General features: G+C 39.1%; 1 protein-coding gene across 48 annotated transcripts in view; it reads left to right on the forward strand.

Annotated features, from left to right (window-relative positions):
* SORBS2 (sorbin and SH3 domain containing 2) overlaps positions 1–20712 on the forward strand; it is a 183700-nt gene extending 162988 nt beyond the window's left edge. For 25 of the 48 annotated variants that reach the window (XM_078445303.2, XM_078445306.2, XM_078445307.2 and 22 more), the window contains 6 exons: positions 436–1197; positions 2676–2870; positions 6483–6590; positions 12673–12722; positions 16596–16702; positions 18519–20712. In XM_078445303.2, coding sequence (XP_078301429.2) covers positions 436–1197; positions 2676–2870; positions 6483–6590; positions 12673–12722; positions 16596–16702; positions 18519–18580 — 1284 coding nt within the window. In that variant the 3' untranslated portion in view covers positions 18581–20712. Of the gene's footprint in view, positions 1–435; positions 1198–2675; positions 2871–3193; positions 4218–6482; positions 6591–12672; positions 12723–16595; positions 16703–18518 lie in introns of those variants that run through there. The other 23 variants (XM_078445325.2, XM_078445329.2, XM_078445338.2 and 20 more) reach the window with 6 other exon arrangements.
* The last annotated feature ends 619 nt before the right edge of the window (positions 20713–21331 follow it).

Consider the following 21331-nt stretch of genomic DNA (forward strand, 5'->3'; position numbering starts at 1 on the left):
GGCACTCTTACAGGCAAAAAGAACAGTAGTAAACAAATTCAGGGAATAAGAAAAGTTTTCGTTATTGGTTTTCATTTTACAGTAACATTATTTCAGAGTCATATGTGAAGCCTAGTTTAAAAGAGCTGATCCCCTAGATAAAATCACTTAGGGATTCACTGTCTGACCTTCTTATCTCTACTACAGCTTTACCTTATCATTTGACACCTAAGACCCCTTCCAAATACTAGGAGAGTTTCATTGTTCAGATAACCTTCCAGTTAACATGCGAAGGATTTTATTTAAATTCCGCAAAAATATCCACAAATCGAGACCACGGCGTAAAATATGTTTCTATTTATTACCACAACTTCCCTGCATTTCTCTGTCTCTGTGTTTTGATGTATGATTTTCTTGGTTTACATTTTAACCTTATAATCCCTGCTCGTTTCTAAGTTGGCTTTCAGTGAACCAGCCCCTCCTCCCACGCACAAAGCTTCACCGGGCTCAGATAGGACAGCCCAGGGGCGGCTGCGTCTGACAGCCGAGTGCCCACCAGCAAACCCTCTGACCCCAACACCGCCTCACTCTCTGGACAATTTCTTGGATGAATTGGAGAAGCTTGGTGCTTTAACCTTACCAGCCGACCAAGCCAAACCAAATATCCTAGAGGAGATCGTCCTCGAAATTAAGGAGGAGCCCTCAGATCTCCTCCCCTTGCCTCCAGCATCCGCACCTGCCAAATCCCCTTCTTCTCTGCTGCCTTTCCCCCGCTCAGGGGTGACCTCAGCCGCAGTCCGGCCTTCTGAGGCAACACCACTTCAAGATCCCAGAAAGACAACTCAGAACAAATGTGCAGGTTTGACAAAAAGACGAAAGGGCTTTGGAGGCCCTGAGAAAGTACCCGAAGTCCTAGGTGACAAGTTTGTGGCCTCTGCACACACTAATGTGGCTCCCTTGCCCCAAAGTCTCCCCGCCATCGGAGAGGAAGATGAGGATATCTATGAGGGGTTTCTGTCAGGCGTCCCAAGAGGGCCAGAGTGTCGAGAAGCGGATGCCTTGTGGTGTGCCCGCGACGGCACAGAGGTGACACCAAGCCTGAACATCGAAGAGGAGGAAGAAGAGAGGCAACCTGACTGTTTAAAATATCCAGTAGCCACCCCCACAGACCCTAGGATCCCTAAGGAAGACAGCAGTGCAGTGAAAACCAGTACTGAGGTATTTTAACCTTGCCTAATTACCAAAGAACTAACCCGTCTTAACTATATTTAGCTAGTACAGTTAATCACATTACTAAACGTCAATTTTGGCATTGCCCTAAAAGGCTTCCTCCTAAGAAACACAAGCACTACGTAAGTTGGGGGTGGAGGGGTGTATGGAAACTCACCAAATTTTAGTAAGATGATGTAAATGTCTGATATCATTCCATTATTTGTTTGTGACTAGAAATTCATATTTTAAACAGTCTATAATTGATAGTCTTCCTGACTTTTTGTTATTAATAATGATAGCTACATAGTTGAACTCTTACTGAGTATCAGTGTTCTAAGAACTCTTCGTCAATGAGATGGGTTATATTATTAGCCCCACTTGAGAAATTAGAAAACTGATACACAGAGAGACGAGTCCAATTCCAATGGCAGTTTGTAAAAAGGGAGAGAGACAGAACCAAAAGGCACGCCGGTACCCTTTTAACTCTCGGAAGAAATAATTTCTTCAGGTTGGTGACCACTTAAGACTACTAATGCATTTTCATCTTACAAAGAATCTTGAGCAATGATTTTAATTAGTAAAGAGGGGACATACCCTAAATCTTTAGTTTGTAAATTTTTCTCTTAAGACAAAAACAAAACTTCATTTCTCACATATGTAACCTGTAATTTAGAAAGAAAATACGATTACTGGCAAATACTGAAATTAGGAAACAAAATGTTTTGTATCATGCTACTCTGCAGTCACTTTCCCCCATGGATCGTCTATTTTAAATCTTAGAAAACAAAAATAATTTTTAAAATCCCATAGTTTTCTATTAAGACCTTGCCAATAACAAATATAGAGGCACGTGGCCTGTACTATAGGACGTTCGTGGGCTTAAATAATGATCAGTGCCTATGAGACCCCTGGACATCCACAAAACCCCGAGGCTTGGCTAGTTCCTCAACCAGGAGAGAAAAGGTCATCTGCACAAAGAACCCAGCCATGCCTGTATTTGTATAAAATAAACAAATACACTACTTAGTAAAAGAGATCATTCATTACAGAAAGTCAAGCATGTTTCTAAGTCAGTTATTCAAATAGCTGCTGGCACACATCAGTTCCCCGGCTTTGTAACTAACCAGCTAGAAATCGTAATCTACTTTACAAGCAAGTAACAAAGAGTCATTGCAGGTTTGTAGTTTTTCCTTCATGTTTAGAAGCAGCCATCCTGTAAATATATTCTAAAATTGTAGACTATGGGGGGTTCTTCTGTCCAGCCACCCACATCAGAAAAATGATCACACTCACTGGGGATTTTGAGTCAAATTCGAAAGAAAAAGTTAAGCAAGAATTTAAAGCAAGAATTTGTCATAAATGTCACTTCCCAGGGCATTTGGTAACTTGAACATTATTCAACTTTGGGGGATATTCTCTAAAGACCACATAACCTCATTCTGGGCACAAGTGTAATCACATCTTGTCTTTCCTCAATCTTTAAGCCGCCTTCATTTTCTCCGGGAGATCGAACGTCTACACCTTTTCCCAGCGGTGTCCTTCCCTCCCTTCCTTTCCATTCTCCCTGGGCCTCTGTCTCTAACTTGGCCTCTACACTTTCTCAGACTACCCAGCCCTACACACCTCCCCTTCTCCCTAAATACCCTTATCAACAGGAGATAAATTCACCAAAATTAAAGGTAACTGCATCCCGAGTGTGGTTTATTGCATGCCTTTAAATGAATTTTATTAATTAGATGTATTTAGATTTGTGCCATCTTACAAGTTCTAAGAAGTCGTGTAAATATTGGTTGCTAACTTTTAACATCATTGGCATGGCCTCTATCCCAAAAATTTAAAAGACATGCTTGCATACCCAAAATCAATTTTACATAGAAAAATAAAAAGCAATCATTAGGTATTTTTTTGGAGAACCATCCCATTCAAAGACATCAGCTTGGTGCCTGTCATCTCCTGTCACTTCTCAGTGGGCTCACTGCCTCCCACGTTTCTCACCCATCAGCAGGTTCAGCAGAGCCCAAGGGCAGGATGATCTTCAGCACTGTCTTGAGCTCTGTTCTTCCACAAAACTGAAGTAAATTAATGAGGATGCAGGAATGATACTTCCCTTTGTTAAAAGCACCCAACTCAGAGCCCTGTGGGCTGACAGTTCCCCTAACTTTCAACTCCCCATAAGGACACCAGGAAAAAAGACTTTCAACAAAATTAATGACTGGCCCTGGAAAGACATTTAATGACAACCACAGCATGAAATGACTCCATCACAGAAAAGCTTGGCTTCTACAATCAGCATGATCCTGAAATCTCTTCCTTTAGACAAAAGGTGATAGACTTCAAATAATAACCCATCCTCACATCCAATGTTTTGAATGTGAATGAGAGCCTCTGCAGTTAAGGGAAAACTCGAAGGCTCTGGTAGAGTCGAGTTTCTTTACCAGGAAGCACCAACACCAGAGAAATGCCATCTGCACAATACTCCCAACTCCCATCACTAACTCCATCCAACAAAATAGTCCAATGTGAATGTGAATTCATCTTATGTGTGAAAGGAATTTTTGAAAAAGTGGAATACTTTAAAGACTAGTTGCTCTTTGCCCTTTGAGATTTCATTTTGGCCGGCATGAAATAATTAGGAAATCTTAAAAATAATAATACTTTAGATATTATCTAAGACCAAGAATTTGTCTCGCCCCCCCACCCCCATTCCTTCTGTGGCTCTCTTTTTAAGGCCAAAGTATTTATTCCCTGTCTTTCCCTACTTGTTCTTTAGCCCTTAAACTTAGTTAATAAATGGCTAAATAACTTTAGAATCAGTTTGGATTTTTAGAATTTAGAGAGATAAAGATCATTCACTGGCATTGTACTATCAAGGACAAAACCAAGATTTATGCAAGTTCATTCTTCAAGAACCAAGCTCAACTGATACACACGTTAGGTGTCAGTTGTTTGCAGAATGGTATGAGAGAACAGACATATTTACAATAACAATGTTTCCAAAGAATACTTTTCATAACTACATCAAATAACTAACTCCAGAAAAATGAAGTGGTTTTTTTTCTCTATTTTATCTCATACTCAAGAGCAAATGATAACTTTCAATCCCCCACTGAGTTTTTGAAAACCTTATAAATGTCTTTTTCTATTCATTGGAAAGATATAAGTTGATGAATTCGTTGGTGCTTATTGTAAATATAAATGCAAATTGAAACAGCTGCAAATCTCAGGCCATTATTATAGTTTAACCCCACGTCTGATACTGATAAACTGTGCAGGCTTGAGTCCTCTAAGAAGCCTTCCTATTTCTTCCATTTCAAGAATGTTATACGTTATGCTCGTTACCAAGAAAGTAACCCTGCACTAAAAGCAAAGATAAAATAAAATTTTAATAATGTTTTAGTAGGTATAGCATAGTATGCATGAATCATTACACTTTTATCAATCCTTATCAACCATTTAATGCACTTTTATTCTTTTAATAAAATTTGATGCAATTTTACTCCTGTGAAGTATCTTCTGAGACAATGTAAGCCTGTCATATCCAATCCAAAATCTTCCATAAACGCAAAATTCACCAACACGTTATCGATGACAGAAGGCTGAAAATGTACATATAAATTATGAGCAATACATAAATCAGAAACCAATATTTTCTCTACTCTTTTGAACATCTTTTTTTTAATAATGGTTTTTCATAATAAAAATTATCGTAATTCTCAGTTCTCCTATAAGCCGAACTTCCAATTCCATCTAAGAGACTTATGGCATGTGGACTCTTTATGAAGAGATAGAAGGACTCTTCTTTGGGCTTCTTCCAAGAAACTCAATTTTTGTGGGCCCATTGGGAAGTCTCCTCACTCTAAAGCCATCCCATCAGAGAGTGACCCCCTTGAGCACGGTTTCCAACATGGAATTAAGCCCTGATTCTTCCTAATATGTTCAAATGATCTTTCCAGCTGTTTCTCCACATCATTCTAACAGCTAAATGTCTTTTTCCTCTATGAGCCTTGATGTTTGTAGAACCCCTCCCCACATCAGTCGAAATGGGGACAGCTGCTGTGCCAAAAAACTCAAAATAACAACAGCTTAAACAACATACAAGTATATTTCTCTGGTACCTAAGTGTCGGGCATCCAGGGCTGGTATGTGGCTCCAGAATCATCAGAAAACCCAGGATTTTCCATTTTATTTTTGCACATCATCTCCCCAGTGAGAAGCCTCCACTGCCTGGTCCAAAGTGGTTGCACCAGCTCTCGCAGCCCCTTCCTATTGTGTATCCCGTCTGTCAGAACTTATCACATGAGCACATTTAGATCCAAGGAAGACTTTATTCAGAAGGTCCATGTGCCTATCAGGATTCTAGTACAGAGGACAGACAAAAAAGGATGGATACTGGAGCACATCAAGCATTCTCTGCCATAACCCCTTAGAGAAAAATGTTTAATGCGTTTCGTATCCACAGACTGCAGATTTGAGGTCAGTCATCATAAAAACTTTCTTCAGTGAGAGTTTAGAAAAGCGTGTTTTTATTGAAAAGTCCTTTCTTTAGTCCTGCTGAAGTTCCCATAAGTGACCCAAATACTTGTCAAGGACAAGTGGTAGATCCTGTCCACTACTGGAAAGAAAATAAAGCATACTCACGCACAAGAAAGGTTAGCTTATTCGCTGTCCTATTAAAAATCTTACTTTGGAAGAACGCCAAAATAGTCACAAGGTGGAGTTAGGACAATACTCAGTATTTAATTATATTTCACCATTTTCCCCCAGAAAAGCCATGTTTTCTTCCTATGTGTTTTGTCAGAAAATTTGCCCCGACAAGCAATTGAGACTTTTTATGAAACTTTATGGGTGTTGAGTGAAATTTCCCTCTATTTTACCTTGCATCTACTCAAATGTGCACACAAAAAAAAAAAAAAACAAACAAAAAACAGGTCCAATCTGAGGGTGTCTTGGATCCCACTGTTAAACATTCTATTAAAGACGTACAAATTCTTGTATGTGTTCTTAGCCATTGATATCGCACTCAAACATCTTCTTTATGCCAGCTTCTCTCTGTAAGTCTTTCTCTGCTGTGCCTGTTGAGTTCCGTATGAAAGCGGCACCTGACGCCTGTGGTGTGAAACCTACAGGCAGCCAGAAGAGCTGTCTGCAGACTGGTGAACCCTTCCCGCTCTGCTGCTATGCAAGAGTTTGGCATGCTGCGTGCGTGTGCATGAAAAAACAAAACAGGAAAGCTTCTCCTGAAGGCTGTAAACCGAAGACAAGAACTAACTAACCTCTTATGGCTTTTCCAGGCTGACTTAAAAAGCAAGATATTTGTCTTGGGTAAGCCTCCGCGTAGCCCAGTGATGTCTAGGAGACACTGCAGCTCACCTGTCAGAGGGCTCAGCGGTTCCCACAGGGTAGGGTCAGAACGCCCCACCTTGAGCCAGGCACCCTGGCCATTCACCCCCAGTGGGTGGCTCCTCCTTAATTGTCATTGCTGTGCTTTGCCCATAAAGTAGGGCCAGAGGTACCCTTGAGACAAAGTGACCCCAACCATGATGAGCTATGAAATCAGATCAACACAAAAATCCTCTGCTGTCTTTAAGCAATGTGTTTTCCTTTTGTGTGTGTGTGTGTGTGTGTGTGTGTGTGTGTGTGTAAGCTTTCCAAAATCCAAAAAGGTCTGACCAGATTCTCATGGTACAAAGGAGGGCGTAGCGTATGTCGTCTTCTACGTCCGTCTCAGGTTTCCACGTTCTCTGTAAATCGCTGTTTTCCAGTCACGGTTTTTAGTGCGAAGAATAAGGCTGCTACCAATCATATACTGAACTCGCACGCTTCCAGTGATGTTTGCTTCTGTGGCATTCCGTTTATTTCAGTTTTTTGTTTTGTTTTGTTTTTCCCTTTAAATTCACGATTGTTGTTGCAAAATACCCTGTTGCTCTGGTGATGTGTGCTACATTCACTCCATGACGCTTTTTAAGCCAATGCTACTGCCCTGGACTCCAGATACTCCCAGGCTCTTGACAGCTTTGATTGAATTTAAAGGTGAAATTACTTTTCCCTGTAACTCTTTGGTTCTGTAACATCACATCGAAAGCGCTTTCCTATGAACGGGTTGTAAATGGTATTATCAGTTCTGGGGAAGGCAGCCAAGGCTTGTAGGGATTTCCATCTCCTCAAAAGTCAGTCTTTTCACCATTTCTATTTGATAAACCCTGGTTTAACCTCACCTGGTCTATTACATGACTATGCTTTGCAAATATTTAAGGGCCCAATTGATTGCAAAGAGGATTTCCTTTTCTACTTTCAAAAAATGTAGATACCTCTCTGTGTTTATGCCAATTTTGTGCTTTTTGCTTTGCATAATGAGACCTCACTTTGTTTCTGAGGTAGAGATTTGGGTTGCCATAGAGAAAGAGGAATGTTGATTTGAAGAGATTCTTAGACTCACTCACACAAGGGCCTTCTAGAGCCAAAACAAAAAGAAAGATTTTTCCACAATTAATGTGGCCCAGCCATAAATTTCCCATGGGTCAATGAGATGCTATGTTTTGGGTCACCTCAAGTTTTTTTTCTTTGCCAGATGTATACATTATGTACATGTGTTTGTGTGGAACATACATTTTCTATATTCTTTAGATTCACCCAAAGTTGTATACCATCATTTAAGAAGGAAAAATAATCCTATAAACATAAACATGGGACTTTTATTAGGGGAATGTCATAGAATTCTGGTTGGCAAATACTACACCTAACATTTTCTGGAAAAAAATTGACTGAAAAACTCTAGAAGTGCTTATAACTCTTTCAAATATTCTTCCACATTAGTATTTAAAGTAACAGCCAATCCTCACTCAAGAATCACCAAATACTAGATAGAGCTACCAGAAATGCCTCTGCCGAAGCACAGATAGACAAATGGCTTCTGGACAGACTGCATCTCCCCATCTGAGCTAGGCAAGTAGATGTTTTACTGAAACCAGAGATTCTAGGATATTTCAGACCAGTTCCCTTATGGTTAGGTTGGTTCTGGCTTTGAATATTAGCATGTGCTTAAAACTTGTCCCATTTGTATCTGTTTTGATAACTTAAAAAAAAAAATAGCTACACTAAAAGAGAGAGAGAGGAAAAAAAAAAAAAAAAGATGGCTACATTGCCGAGGAAAAAAGTTAAATATTGAGGATTCCATGAAAACAACATGGCGCTTCATTGGGTTTTCCAATTTTACTATACTCTTAAGACACATGTAGGACTCTCTGAATGTCACAAGTGTATATTCTATATTGCTCACAACACTGCTAAGAACTTATGAGTAATGAGCAGAGTTAAAACAGAAACAAGCACAGACCTAAAAGACGGGTGGCTACACAGAGATCTTTTCTCAAGAATTTAAAACACAGGAAGGGAAGTATGTAGTCAGAAAGACACATGAATATCTATTCCACAGCGTTCTGTGGTCTTTAAAGTAGCCTTTCAAAACGAATCCAGGCTGAAGGAACGAAACTTTGTGAGAGAGCTGTCCGAAGGCAGAAACTTTTAGCGTGTTGCTTCCACTAATCACCATTCGGTGGCAATAGAGTGCACATACGTTACAGATCTTTTCCTCAAGGTTTGTGCCTTATAACACCAGGACGGGGGAAAGGCAAAAGATAGTCTCCGAAGATAATTGGCTTGAGTATCCGTATAGAACATAAACACCCGCCTAAAAGACAAAATAAAGATGCTGATCCAGCTAATCCATCACGGTCATCTTTTACTATGAGCGCCAGTCAACATTTTAATTCTGTTTCTTCTTTTTACTTATTTGTGATTTAAGAAATGATCTGTGAGTTTGGGTTCACTGATCTGAAAAATGAAGCTGAATTGTCACCATGACTGTTTTTACATGACTGGGACACTTGAGAATTAATTGGCACAGCTCTCTGACAACAGAGGGTTAAGGTTGATGAGGGCACCTATACATAACGGAGGAAGTGTGTCTGTGGGAACGGATTCCCTGAGGGGGGACAAGATTCTATTCACCATCCCGACCAACTCTTTGGTTTTAGAGAAAAGGAAGCTCAGGCACATATCCAAGGCTACATTGGTAGTCAGTGCCAATACCATGAAGACAGGAATGTGCCCTATTAATGCTACTTGTTCCTCTATGGACCAAATATTGTTTAAATAAATTAATTCAAATACTGTAGCTAGTCACATTTCCTCAAAACTGGTTCCTAACTATCCAGATTCACATGGAGATGATTCCTGTTAAAGGTAAACTTAGAAAAGTTCTGAAGTCACCAAGATAATACTGCTAATAAAGGCTGCGATAAATCTTGGCCTGAGCATGTGAACAGTATAGAGACCTGGTAAGTCAGAAAAGGGGGTGGGAGGTTCATTAAAGGCTATAAAGGAAGAGAAAAGACATACTGCGAAGGATTGGTAAAAACAAGGACATTACTGGCTGGCTCAGCCAGGAACGTGAGTCCCCTTGCGACATAGACACCTGTGGCATTAAGGGAGACACATACTTCTGGCAACAGCCCCATGTTCCCAGTTGCCAAAGGGATGATTCATTTAAATAACTTATGGTGTGAGTTGAATTAAAGGAATTAAAGTAGAATTGTAATGATGACAACAAAAGGTCCCATATGGACTTTAAAAGTAGATTGTTTTATTTCAATGAACAATCTGATCTTTAAAGCCATATTTAGGGGCACCTGGGTGGCTCAGTCGGTTAAGAATCTGACTTCAGCCTAGGTCCTGATCTCATGGTTCGTGGGTTCGAGCCCCATGTCAGGCTCTGTGCTGATAGCTCGGAGCCTAGAGACTGCTTCAGATTCTGTGTCTCCCTCTCTCTCTCTGTTCCTCCCCGCCTCGCACTCTGTGCGTGTATGTCTCTCTCTCAAAAATGAATAAACGTTTAAAAAAATTAAAAAATTAAGTCATATTCACATTTAACAGAGAAGAGCAATGAAATTCGACCTCCCAGATTTACCAAGCACCGGATGCCATGATAGAAAAGTAAAACTTTTACTCAACTTAAAAATATTAGAATGACTTAAACATGTAGAAAGAGCACAATGAAATACATTTTACAAAACATTTTCTCTGAAGATAAGAAAAGATCATCAGATGATATTTTCTTATTTATAACTTTGTTCTGCACTGTAACTGGTGCTATGATGTTTTTGCGAGACAACAGTAGCTGTCCTCGAATGGGCTTTGAAATACAGCATTTTGATTTTTTTAATTCCATTTTTCAATTTTTTTGAGCGATTAACATGAGCATTTTCAATATCATGTGGCTTGAATGTATAATCTTTGGCCAGAAATTTTACTCCTGGAAGTGTGTTCTAAAGAATGTCCAAAAAAAGTAAATAATTCTTTGTATAAAAATGTTTATAGCATTGCTGCTTATGAACGTGTAAAAAGGCTAGACTAACCTTAACTTCGAAAACAAAAAAGAGAAATGGTTAGGAAAACTAAAAAAATATATCTACACCAACGTGAGGGCATATTATTCTGCAGTGGCTTAAAATGAAAAAGAAGACTAGACAACTATCAGAAAATATTAATAGCAATTGATATATATGTATTTTATTTCTGCATAAAAGTTATATATATATGATTGGATGAGGATTTGAAGAAATTTAATAGGATATAGGCTTGTGGATGGCTTATATTTATTTTACATATAATATTTACTTATTTATATTTTTATGTTTGTATTATTTATATATAAGAATTATAGAATCATTCAATATATTTATATTGAATTAAATGGCCTTAAAATGGTTAGAAAATGGTTTAGTTTTGACTTCTCTTAAAATAGTGTATTTTATCATTTTAATAATAAATACATTGTGAGTAATTTTATATTGATTTATAGAAGTTTTGTATTCTGAAGCCATACACGTTTCCAATCATTTCCATCCACTCTGTAGTCTTAGGTTTATATATTCCATGCACAGACTGCTGAGTGAAATTTCTAAAAAGTAAACACTTCCAATTAATAGACTGAATGCTTAAAGTTTTAGTAATGTAAGTGCCTGGTATCCTTTTTTTTTTTAATGGTTATTTATTTTTGAGAGAGCACAAGCGGGGAAGGGGCAAAGAGAGAGGGACAGAGGATATGAAGCGGGCCCTGTGTTGACAGCTGCCAGCAGTAAGCCCGATGTGGGGCTCAAACTCATGAACCTGTGAGATCATGACCTGAGCCGAAGTCAGACGCTCAACTGACTGAGTCACCCAGGTGCTCTAAGTGCCTCATCTTCCTATGCTAGAAAGACAGCTTGGATGGGAGGGGAGTGAATACAGAATTGAGGAAGGGGAGCAAATTATAGACTCACAGGCTGAAAGGAACCCCAGAGTTCTCCATCCATTCTTGGACCAGTGGGATTTTTATGGACAATTTGTAGGGTAAAATTCCCAGCCTGTCGGTAATCTACTCATAATGCAGGGACCCACGAATTGGCCCTGATGTCTAAGGACATGGATCCATCTAACTCAGTGGTCATCAAGAAGTCACTTTTATAAGTGTCATGCAAACGCCTACTTATCGCATTTTAGCACGCAGCCATCATTTAGAAGAGGATGTCTTTGAACCGTGTTGTGAATGAATTGTAATATTTTTCTTTCCCTGAAATGGCAACATTTAGGTAGTCGGTAGAAACTGCGTTGAGTTTACATATTCGACAAACATGTTAACTTTCATTCGTTGCAATATTTGTGTGGATATGTGGGATGCTAAGGTTTGTCATTTCCAATATTATAAGTATCTATTACAGATACTGGTCTTGATGCTTAGTTTAAAAAGAAAGGAAACTCTTTTGAGAGTTCAGTGCACTGGGAATTTCTACCAATATTTCTCTTCTAAGGTAAAATGTTACATGTTACCTGGATATTGTTTGTTACCCTCTAGTTAAAGTTCTCTGTTTTCTCTTTTTAAAAATGCATGTGTTCTCTCAACATTGAGAACAGAGAGTGTTAATTCAAATGTAGCATGGGATGTCTGCCTATCTACATTTTCATCCGTACCGTATGTGAAAATGTTGTCTGTGAAGGAAAAGTAGAATGAATGTGGATACTTTGCCGTTAGACTAAATGTGGTTTATTTTCCGCTTGTTTGAGAAAACGCTGAAGAATAAGGTTGTATGAAGGTGTCCAGATTTCCCATTCTAGTGATTTGGTGTCTATGTTCTTGCCATATTCCTGGCCTTTGAAAAATCAATGGGACTAAACCCTGACTTTTCCTTAAAGCTTGAACAGACTAGATTCTAGATACATTCCAAATATTTGAACCTTGGTTATTTTCATTTAATTCAAAGCACCCTTCAAAATATTTGGATTATTAATCCTGCAGAAACCCTTTATTTGGTTTTTTTTCCTTCCTCTTGGTTTTTTACAACAGGAAATATTAAATGTCAAGAAAAGTACCATGCCATTATCCAAATTATCTTTTACTTAGTACCAGTTTAAACGCTGATTACATTGAAAATCATTTCATTTCAGCCACAGCGTCCTGTGTTTACTCATGAAAACATTCAAGGTGGGGGGGAACCGTAAGTATTCTTCTTATCTTCTAAGTTCAAGACTAACCTTGACTCACAAAATAGACAACTGGTGTACCAAAACAGAGGACTTTGCAAGTGAAAGAGGACAAAGTAACTAAAATGAGGCCTCTGTGATCAGTCTCTTTCATAACGTAGAGCAGAAGTTCATTTTAAAAAGAAACCCAATCATTTTGCATAGCAGCCTTCGATTCACACACCAGAAAAACCTAACGGTGCTCCAGTGATGCCTAAGATTTACGAATCTGCCTCCCCCTTTGTTCTACCAACCATGCAAATTCCAGTAACCACGGCTGTAAAGACACAGAAGTGTCCTAACAGTGGTTGTACACATATCTGAAGACCAGAAGAATGTCAAAGTAGACCAGAAGTGATACGTTAGTAACAAAATTCCAAGGTTACCTTTTGACAAAGGTCTTCGGGAATGGCAGTCACTGTCATTCAGTTAAATGCCTTTTCCCGCTTACAAATTCCCTCTCCTCTCTGACCCACAAGTCACCTCAAATCGAAGGTGTCACACATTGTCTTTAAGATTCTCTTTTGCGTGTGTATCCATTTCTGCTCCATTTTGCCCATAATAGATGTTCAGCGGCGACATACTTCCCACTGGCTACTGCCTAGCCTGTAAGTCAGGGGCTAGACCCCTGGGAAGGAGCACGGATGGGAGCACGGACAGAACTAAACCTTGTGAGGTACCCCTGAGCACAAGCAGGGCCTCCAGCCCACGGCGCACGCCCTGCCCCCCTGGGGTAGAGCAAGTGGCCTGGGGCCTTCCTGACCTCTGGCTCCCTCCTCGCTTCTCAGGGACCTGGCAGTGAGCTGAAAGCATGCTTTTCAGAAACCATCTCTCACCTGAGACTGCCTGTCACCGAGTCCAGCCAGAAAGGTTTTCTTGTTAGGGAAAGATTATGAAAAGAACACGCTGGAAGTAAGAATCATTCCAAGTTCCATTTAACTGAAAAAAACTAAAAGAAATCAAGTATGACTTGTAATTCTAAAGTTTTGGTTTGTTGCCTTATTTAAGCAAATGATAGGAGCACAACACAAAAAATAAATTCCGGGCCTGTTTAGATCTGTTGTGTTACCAGCACATCGTATTAAGCAGCTGTTAAGGAGATTACACATTAATAGGTATATTATGTTATACTGTTTTATGCCATATAAAGTTAATACTTCCAAGTGTGGTCATTTGGGTATTTATGGAAACCACAGAGTTCACAGGTGGGAGAAGGCACTTTTTCAAGGTCCTGCTGTGGACTTTAGAAACATCTACTAAACATTACTAAATTTCTATGTGATTACAACCCCAAGGAGTGGGATGATGGGGTGTCACTTAATTTCTTTCATTTAAAAAATAGATTGGAATGAAAATAGGTACCTAAGGTTATAATGTTGCCGCAATTCAGAATTATAATAAAATGTGTTACAGGAGACATTCCAAGTTATAGAGACAGCTTCAAACTTGGCTGAGCATTTTTTATTTAAAAGACAAATTTCTTTTTGAAGCATCCTGACCTCACCACCATCATTCATCTCACCGACACATCTTTCAAAATAGCATTTTAATTGTAATTCGGCTGCATTTCCTGTCGTGCAACACTGGTTTTGAAAGCCAGCAGAGGCAGAGGGGTTTCCGGAAGGTTTGTTTATGTTTTCCATGAAACTCCCAATTTTTTTCCTTTTCCTTTTTTTTTTTTTTTTTTTTTTTTATGTGTGTGTGGTCTAATTAAACCCGAATGGTAAGTAAATGTTGAGGTGCATACTGGCTTTTGTCATACCAAAGTGAAGTAGGAGTTTGTGCCAATTTTGTTTTTTTTAGCCCTTGGGACCTTGAGATTCTTCAAGCAGCTGGGGTTTGGTGGCCTTAAATGGGCCTGTCTCCATAAGAGTTTGGACAAGTGCCCGAGGGAAGAAGGCTGAAGCCTCAAAAGCTCAATCAGAGAATCAGTGTTTCCCAAAGGGAGAGCTTCAATGTATATCCATAGAATCAGCAGCCCAGGAATGACTTTCTCCCTCAAATGTGACACTGGCAAAGGGACCAGGTTGAAATCAACTTTCCCCATATGAATATAGAAAAGATAGCGTCCCTTTACCAGAGCAGCCTCCAAATCAAATCTTTAAAGCAAACAACAAAATAATAGGTCTCCTCTAATCAGAGCTGGCCCTGTGCAAATATCGAAATTAAGCAATGTTGGTTTTCAACACCTCCCTGTCTTTTTTACCACTGCTCTGGGATTCTGGCTACCTTTCTCTGTCCTTCTCCATAATCGGAATCCTTTTTCAACAGAAGACATCAGATGCCCAGTTTCAAAAGAGTACAAGTGGCAGAAAAGATTCCCTAGCAGGATAACATATTAACAGGGAAAGACAGCTCTAATGTTGTGATTTCAGGCTTTGGTACCAGCCAGAGAAAATAATGTATTCTAGGAGATGATGTTAGGCATCACATCTCACCAGCTCTTTCCCAGACAACCACCACCATCGCTAACCCCCACCACAAGCCAACTTTATCTGGGTCCCCCAATCTGAAAAAGTTCATGGACAGAGAGGAAAGCCAACGGAGCCATGTCCCTGATTTATGACATGCTGTTTGAGTTCAAATGATAGAATAGTTTTGTTCCACCAAAATGTGATTTTCTGACTGAATGAAGTAATTAGATGTAAATCATTCTTGTTCCAGCAGTATTCAATATTATCTGCTTTCTAAAGTTGACCTTAAAAATCCAAAGTGCCCTGAAATGTGGTTTTTATTTTCTTGCATTGGCAGAATTACACAACTGATATAAGAAGCAGCAAAAACAAAAGTTCACTGAGTTTTTAAAATCCCCCTCATTCTATTGGTAATATTTTAATAGTGATATAAAGTTTTCATGTTAATTGCATATCAATTGCTTCTTGAACTGCTCAGCTGCTAGGACTTGTGTCTTCACTTTCCGAAATGCCAATCCATGTTAATATGCAGTAAAATACATACTATTTTGTTAACCACAAATTCAATTTTACTGATCAATGTCACCCAAATAAAGGCGTTCAAAGAATTCAGGCAGAGAAAGGAAACTGGTAGCATTCTGTCAGTAATTCTTTTTTACATAAAATTATTTCAAGGGAGAGTTCCAACATCAAACACAATTTCTCCAGGACCTATTTTAAAACGAAACTTATACCCATAATCTATTCTTTGATATTGGCTCAGTAATCACTGAGCATAGAATACACCTGCTTGACTTCAGAGGTGAATTACATCAGATTTTCAAATTCTAAATCCTCATAGAACACTGATTCAAACTATAAAACTAAGTGGCTGTAAAGAATTCCTGTTGGCGGAAAAAATAACCTTTTCTTTTACAGTAATCCCCACATAGCGATTTAGAAGACATGACTAACACAGTTTGCACATCTCAATTTAGAATCACTTGAAAATTCAACTTGGAAGTCCCAATTATTTGCTTTTGATTATAGTCAGCTAAACCTGTAACCCTTTCTCATTTTTACATTGCTGGATAATGCACATATCACTTCTTTTATACTCTATACTCTTATTTAATGTCTTCATGATATCTACGAGTGGACAGTTGGAATCCAGGTCTGATTTAGAAATGTCAAAATGTTTTAATCCAACTTGTGGATACTCTAACCTTCCACAAATACTCCTCACTGTAGTCTTGAAATGTTATCAGAGTGGTCTAAGTCCCATGAAAATCTAAATATTTCTATTTACTTTTCACGCTTACCAAAGATTTATACCAATTTCACATGTTAATAAGAATAGACACGTTGAAAGTAAAATGACTATTGTATACTTTTCTATAGTTTCACAAAGGTGTAAAGATTTGTTTTTAAACGCATCCATTTGTCCTGTTTAAGGTTTCAGGCTCTGTATAACTATACTCCTAGGAATGAAGATGAGCTGGAACTCAGAGAAAGCGATGTCATTGATGTGATGGAGAAGTGTGACGATGGATGGTTTGTGGGTATGTGTACACTTCCTTCCACACCCTCCTTCCACACCCCTTTGGCCGCCTTAGAACTTGCTCGTATTTGCTCACTTGCCATAGACAAAGGCACTTGCGATGCCTCGGATCTTTCACACATTGCCCTGCATTTTTTTTTTTTTTTAATTTTTTTTTTTTTTTTTTAACGTTTATTTATTTTTGAGACAGAGAGAGAGCATGAACAGGGGAGGGGCAGAGAGAGAGGGAGACACAGAATCGGAAGCAGGCTCCAGGCTCTGAGCCATCGGCCCAGAGCCCGACGCGGGGCTCGAACTCACGTACCGTGAGATCGTGACCTGAGCTGAAGTCGGACGCTTAACCGACTGAGCCACCCAGGCGCCCCTGCCCTGCATTTTTAATATGGCTTAGTACCTACTGCTTTGGCCGTATGTGATTTTTCTGCTAGTTTTAGTGCCACTTCCACTGAGAGAAGCAAATGTCTTCCCATAGCACCAACCAGGAAAGACTGAGGTCTAAGAACCATAACGACGGTGTTTCCTAAGCGAGAAACAGTATCACTCTGTCGGGTGGGCGGTTAGGTGTCCGCAGTGAGGATCTAATTGGAAAAACCAAGATGCAGCGAGCAGTTCATCTACCTACTAGGTCCGATGTTAAGTGCCCTGAAAGTTCAATGATCCACCTTTATGTTAATTTTTGGTAAAAGTGGAGAGAAGTTCCATTCTTACCACTTAAAAGGCAATCACGTTCTTACCATCTTAAAAGAAGACTAGAGCTTTTCTGAGAAAACTTTTGTAGATAAGAGAATCATACAATGGGACACACAGGAAAGAGGTAAAAAAAAAGGAAATAAAGGCACAGGGGATAGAGGAGACAAGATGAGGAAACGAGGGCTTTCTATAGACAGGTAATCAGTGAGGAAAATAATAAAAGAACCGAGCAGACACCAGCCTCTGCTTCTGTTCATATTAATCCCCCCATTTAGAACAAAAGTAAATGGCTAACCCACACAGGGGAAAAGAAAATCAATCAAACCAAGACAAGAACTTCCAGAACGTAAATGAAACCGTAGAGCCTCTCTTCACTCCATTCGCGCTAGAAATCCTAAGGAAGAATTCAGCACACCAACCTTCATTAACGGTTTCAAAGGAATTCTGTTATTTGAAACCAAAGGCAATCATGATGATGGCCAGTCGTACCTGATGATGAACCGCTGTCTACAAATAGTTCTTGGCCTTTTTTTTTTCTTTAGTGACTGTAAATTTTTATGTTTTATCAAGGACTCTGGCAGTGCTATTTGTGAATGAATGAGGCGGCATTCAGCGTGATCTTCTATGACATCACAAAACTGGATAGTCCCCGACAGGCCATTGTTACACCGTGTCGCACTTTTCTAGTCCATCCCATCACACTGCCAGCCTTGTCTTTATTTAGATTGTCCTCGAAAACGTCACTTCCCCCGGTGCTTTTTCCTTTCCTCACTCTTGCCTAGCAGCCTTGGTGATGGAGTATCCTTATACTTAATACCATTACACTTAAAAACCCACCTCCTCGGCAGGATTGTCTTTCCCTTCAGGCAGGGAGGCTGAGCTTTTCCCTTTAGTCTGCTGTGGGCTGGGAGCGCAGCGCCGAACCTTAGGAGGCAGTGAAGGCGGCAGGCAGTCCAAATAAAACCGCTCACTTTGTCTGCTATGCCTTCAAGTGAGTTTGCTCTCTTTCCCAAACCCTGCTGGGCTTGCTCTCTTAGTGAAGGCTTGTAAATGAAGAGCTTTCAAGACTGCAAAGATAAACCGATTATTTCATTGCTGTCCGTTTCATTTGCTGCTTCTATTTTCAGGAACCTCGAGAAGAACCAAATTCTTTGGTACTTTTCCCGGAAACTATGTCAAGAGGCTGTGAATCACTCTCCCTCCTTTTTACGCTGCATTTCAGCACCACATCTGTATAATCTTGCCTGAAAGATACCCTTAGGCCTCCTCCTCCCGCTGTCCTGCCTTCCAGTTTCCAGTAGAAGTCACCCACTGTCACCATCTCTATCTGCCACCAGACCACCAGCAAAGGAACTTCCTGCTGCCCCGCCCTGGGGAGGCTAGCAGACTTGCTTCCGCATGAAAGTGCATATCCCTGATGTCTGCTCTAAACTTTGAGAAGTCGATACATGAGATCAGAAAGAAAATCATTATAGTTAGAAAGAGTTACGTATTTGAGGCAAAAAAAAAAAAAAAAAAAAAAAAAAGGAAATGTCTCAAGGAGACTCTCTAGTTCACTTCGAAAGATATTCTCCCCTCAGGCAGCCAGAGATTGTGTATTACTAAATGCTGTCGTTTGCATTTTCGCATCCTTAGCTTGGCAGTGTATTTTCCTTTCACGAGTTTGCCTAGTGTCCTGGTTTACACGACATGAAAACTGTACTTCGGCTATCGTTTGCCTGCACTTATATATTGTAATACGCACAGTGATTACAAAAATCTAAAGCAAGAGTAGGAAAGTTAATCCGAATGAGTGTGATTTTGTTGATTGAATGTGAGTTTTCAAATAGGAGCCTTTTCCTGCAGTCTCTTCTGTACTTTTTAGAAGTGCAAACCGTAAGTGATTAAGAGCCTTTGGTAATAATCATGAGACTATAAGAGGTTTAGCTAGACTACAAAAAAAACAAAAACAAAAACAAAAACAAAACCTATTGTGTTGTAAAGTTGCATTGCTATTTTATATTAAAATGTAATAATCAGCATCATGAACAATGAGCTCTTAGTGTTTTATTTATCTGATAAAATTTTAATAAAAACAGTGTTAGTGAGAGGTGCAAAGAATTATCCTAACGTAGACACTTGAAAGTATCTGTAAGCAATATTCATAGGTAAGATTTCACTGTGTGCACACATATACATTTGAGATTGTGTGAAAACAGACAATCCATATGGTATGTTGTACATTTTATGGAAATGTAAAGGAATCCCACACATTATTTTATAGATATAGAGTACTTCAGAAGCATCACAAGTATGAAGGCTGGTTTTAGCAAGGATTATGATCAATACAATTATTTTTACTATGATAATTATTTTTCTTCTATGGAACTCAGAATCCTGGCTACATTTGAGGACAGGAATATGTTGAGCCTGATTTTCCTGGTGTGTGTAAAAATATTTCCTCGGAATACATTAGGCACTTTTTAGAGGCAATGTTAAATCATTCGGGTTATATTTTCTGCCCTGAAGTAGACATTTACAAACTGGTTTTGGGACCTGAAAGATTTAATGTGGTCAACAGTGCCTGAATTACACATACCTTGAGAACTAGCTTTGTATTTCTTATGACTTTGCATAAGAACTATTCATATTTGGATCTTGAGCACCTTATAGATAAAACTTTTTATGGCGTTTCTTCTGTGGACAGTGATTGATCTTTTCACAACGTACGTAGACCCTAGCATTTTGTACATATGTTTGCTCTTTTGTACAGACTATTTAGTTGTTGAGAAAATGGGAATTTCCTAATTTGGTCTTTATCCTTCACTTTAAACTAAGCTAAAACACTTTCAACAGATTATCCTTTACATATCCCACAGATCACAAGCACGCCTTGATTGCGCGATTCTGTAAGATAGCATTTATGCAAAAGTTTATGAACTTACAAGATCTGAGCAGCCAAACTGAAATGTACATTAATACTGATTACAGAGGAATTTCATTAGAAAGAAGGTAAAGAAACATCTTTGAGTAGACTACCTTGATTACTGTCAAATTCACAAGCAGCTTTATATTTTAAAGGCTTTGGGTTTGAAATTGAGTCAACTGCATGCAGCTTTGCTGATAAATGAATATTTATCTTTGATGCCATTGATGAGAAAAGATTTCAATATCTGTTGCCTGTCATATTTAAGAAAAATTACTGTTTCTACTCTCTGTATCTGATTTTAAAAGGAAAAATATTCATACCTGGCTTTCAGCTTATTGACTTTGAATTCTTATAAGCGAAGGTCATTGTGTTTTTCTTGAATAGACATCTAATAAATTTTGCTTGGAAGTATACTTTAGTTTTTCTTTTTGACATTTCTCCGTAAGAAAATTGTGTAGTTTACCCCCAATTTCTACCATAAGCCAAGAGAAAATGCATTTACTCTATGTTCTCCTGATACACAAATGGAGAAAAGATGTGTATGCATCAGCTCAGAGAAGAAATATTCTTTAAACTCATCACTAAACCTCATTTGCGGAATGAATACTCTTTGGCTGAAAATCACCACTCAGCTAAAAGCAACACATTTAAAAATATTTCTGCCTCAGAAACAGCTATTTTTCCAAGAAGAAGTTAATTACATGAAGTTGGAAGCACTTTCTCAACTACCTTAAATTTTAAAATTACTTCCCTAAAAAGCTTTATCACCATCGGCATGGGCAGTCCCTGGTAATACCCACAAGCTTTTGGCAAATTTCAAATTATGTGCTTTTCTCACTCACAAATAGTAAAGGGCTAGCTCCCCCCCTTGGATCCTTTCTAATAGACCTTGGACCCTTGTGGCTCTATGTGTATCAACCCTCGTCGACATCTATCTCTCGCATTCAGAAACACATACATTCCTCTGTTGGCAATTGTGTTATCAGAGGTGTTTTGTCAAGTTGGTTCACCTTAATTCTCACCTTGGACCCT

The sequence above is a fragment of the Panthera onca genome, chromosome B1 (genome assembly GCF_046562875.1).
Source record: "Panthera onca isolate mPanOnc1 chromosome B1, mPanOnc1 haplotype 2, whole genome shotgun sequence".
Lineage (NCBI taxonomy): Eukaryota > Metazoa > Chordata > Mammalia > Carnivora > Felidae > Panthera > Panthera onca.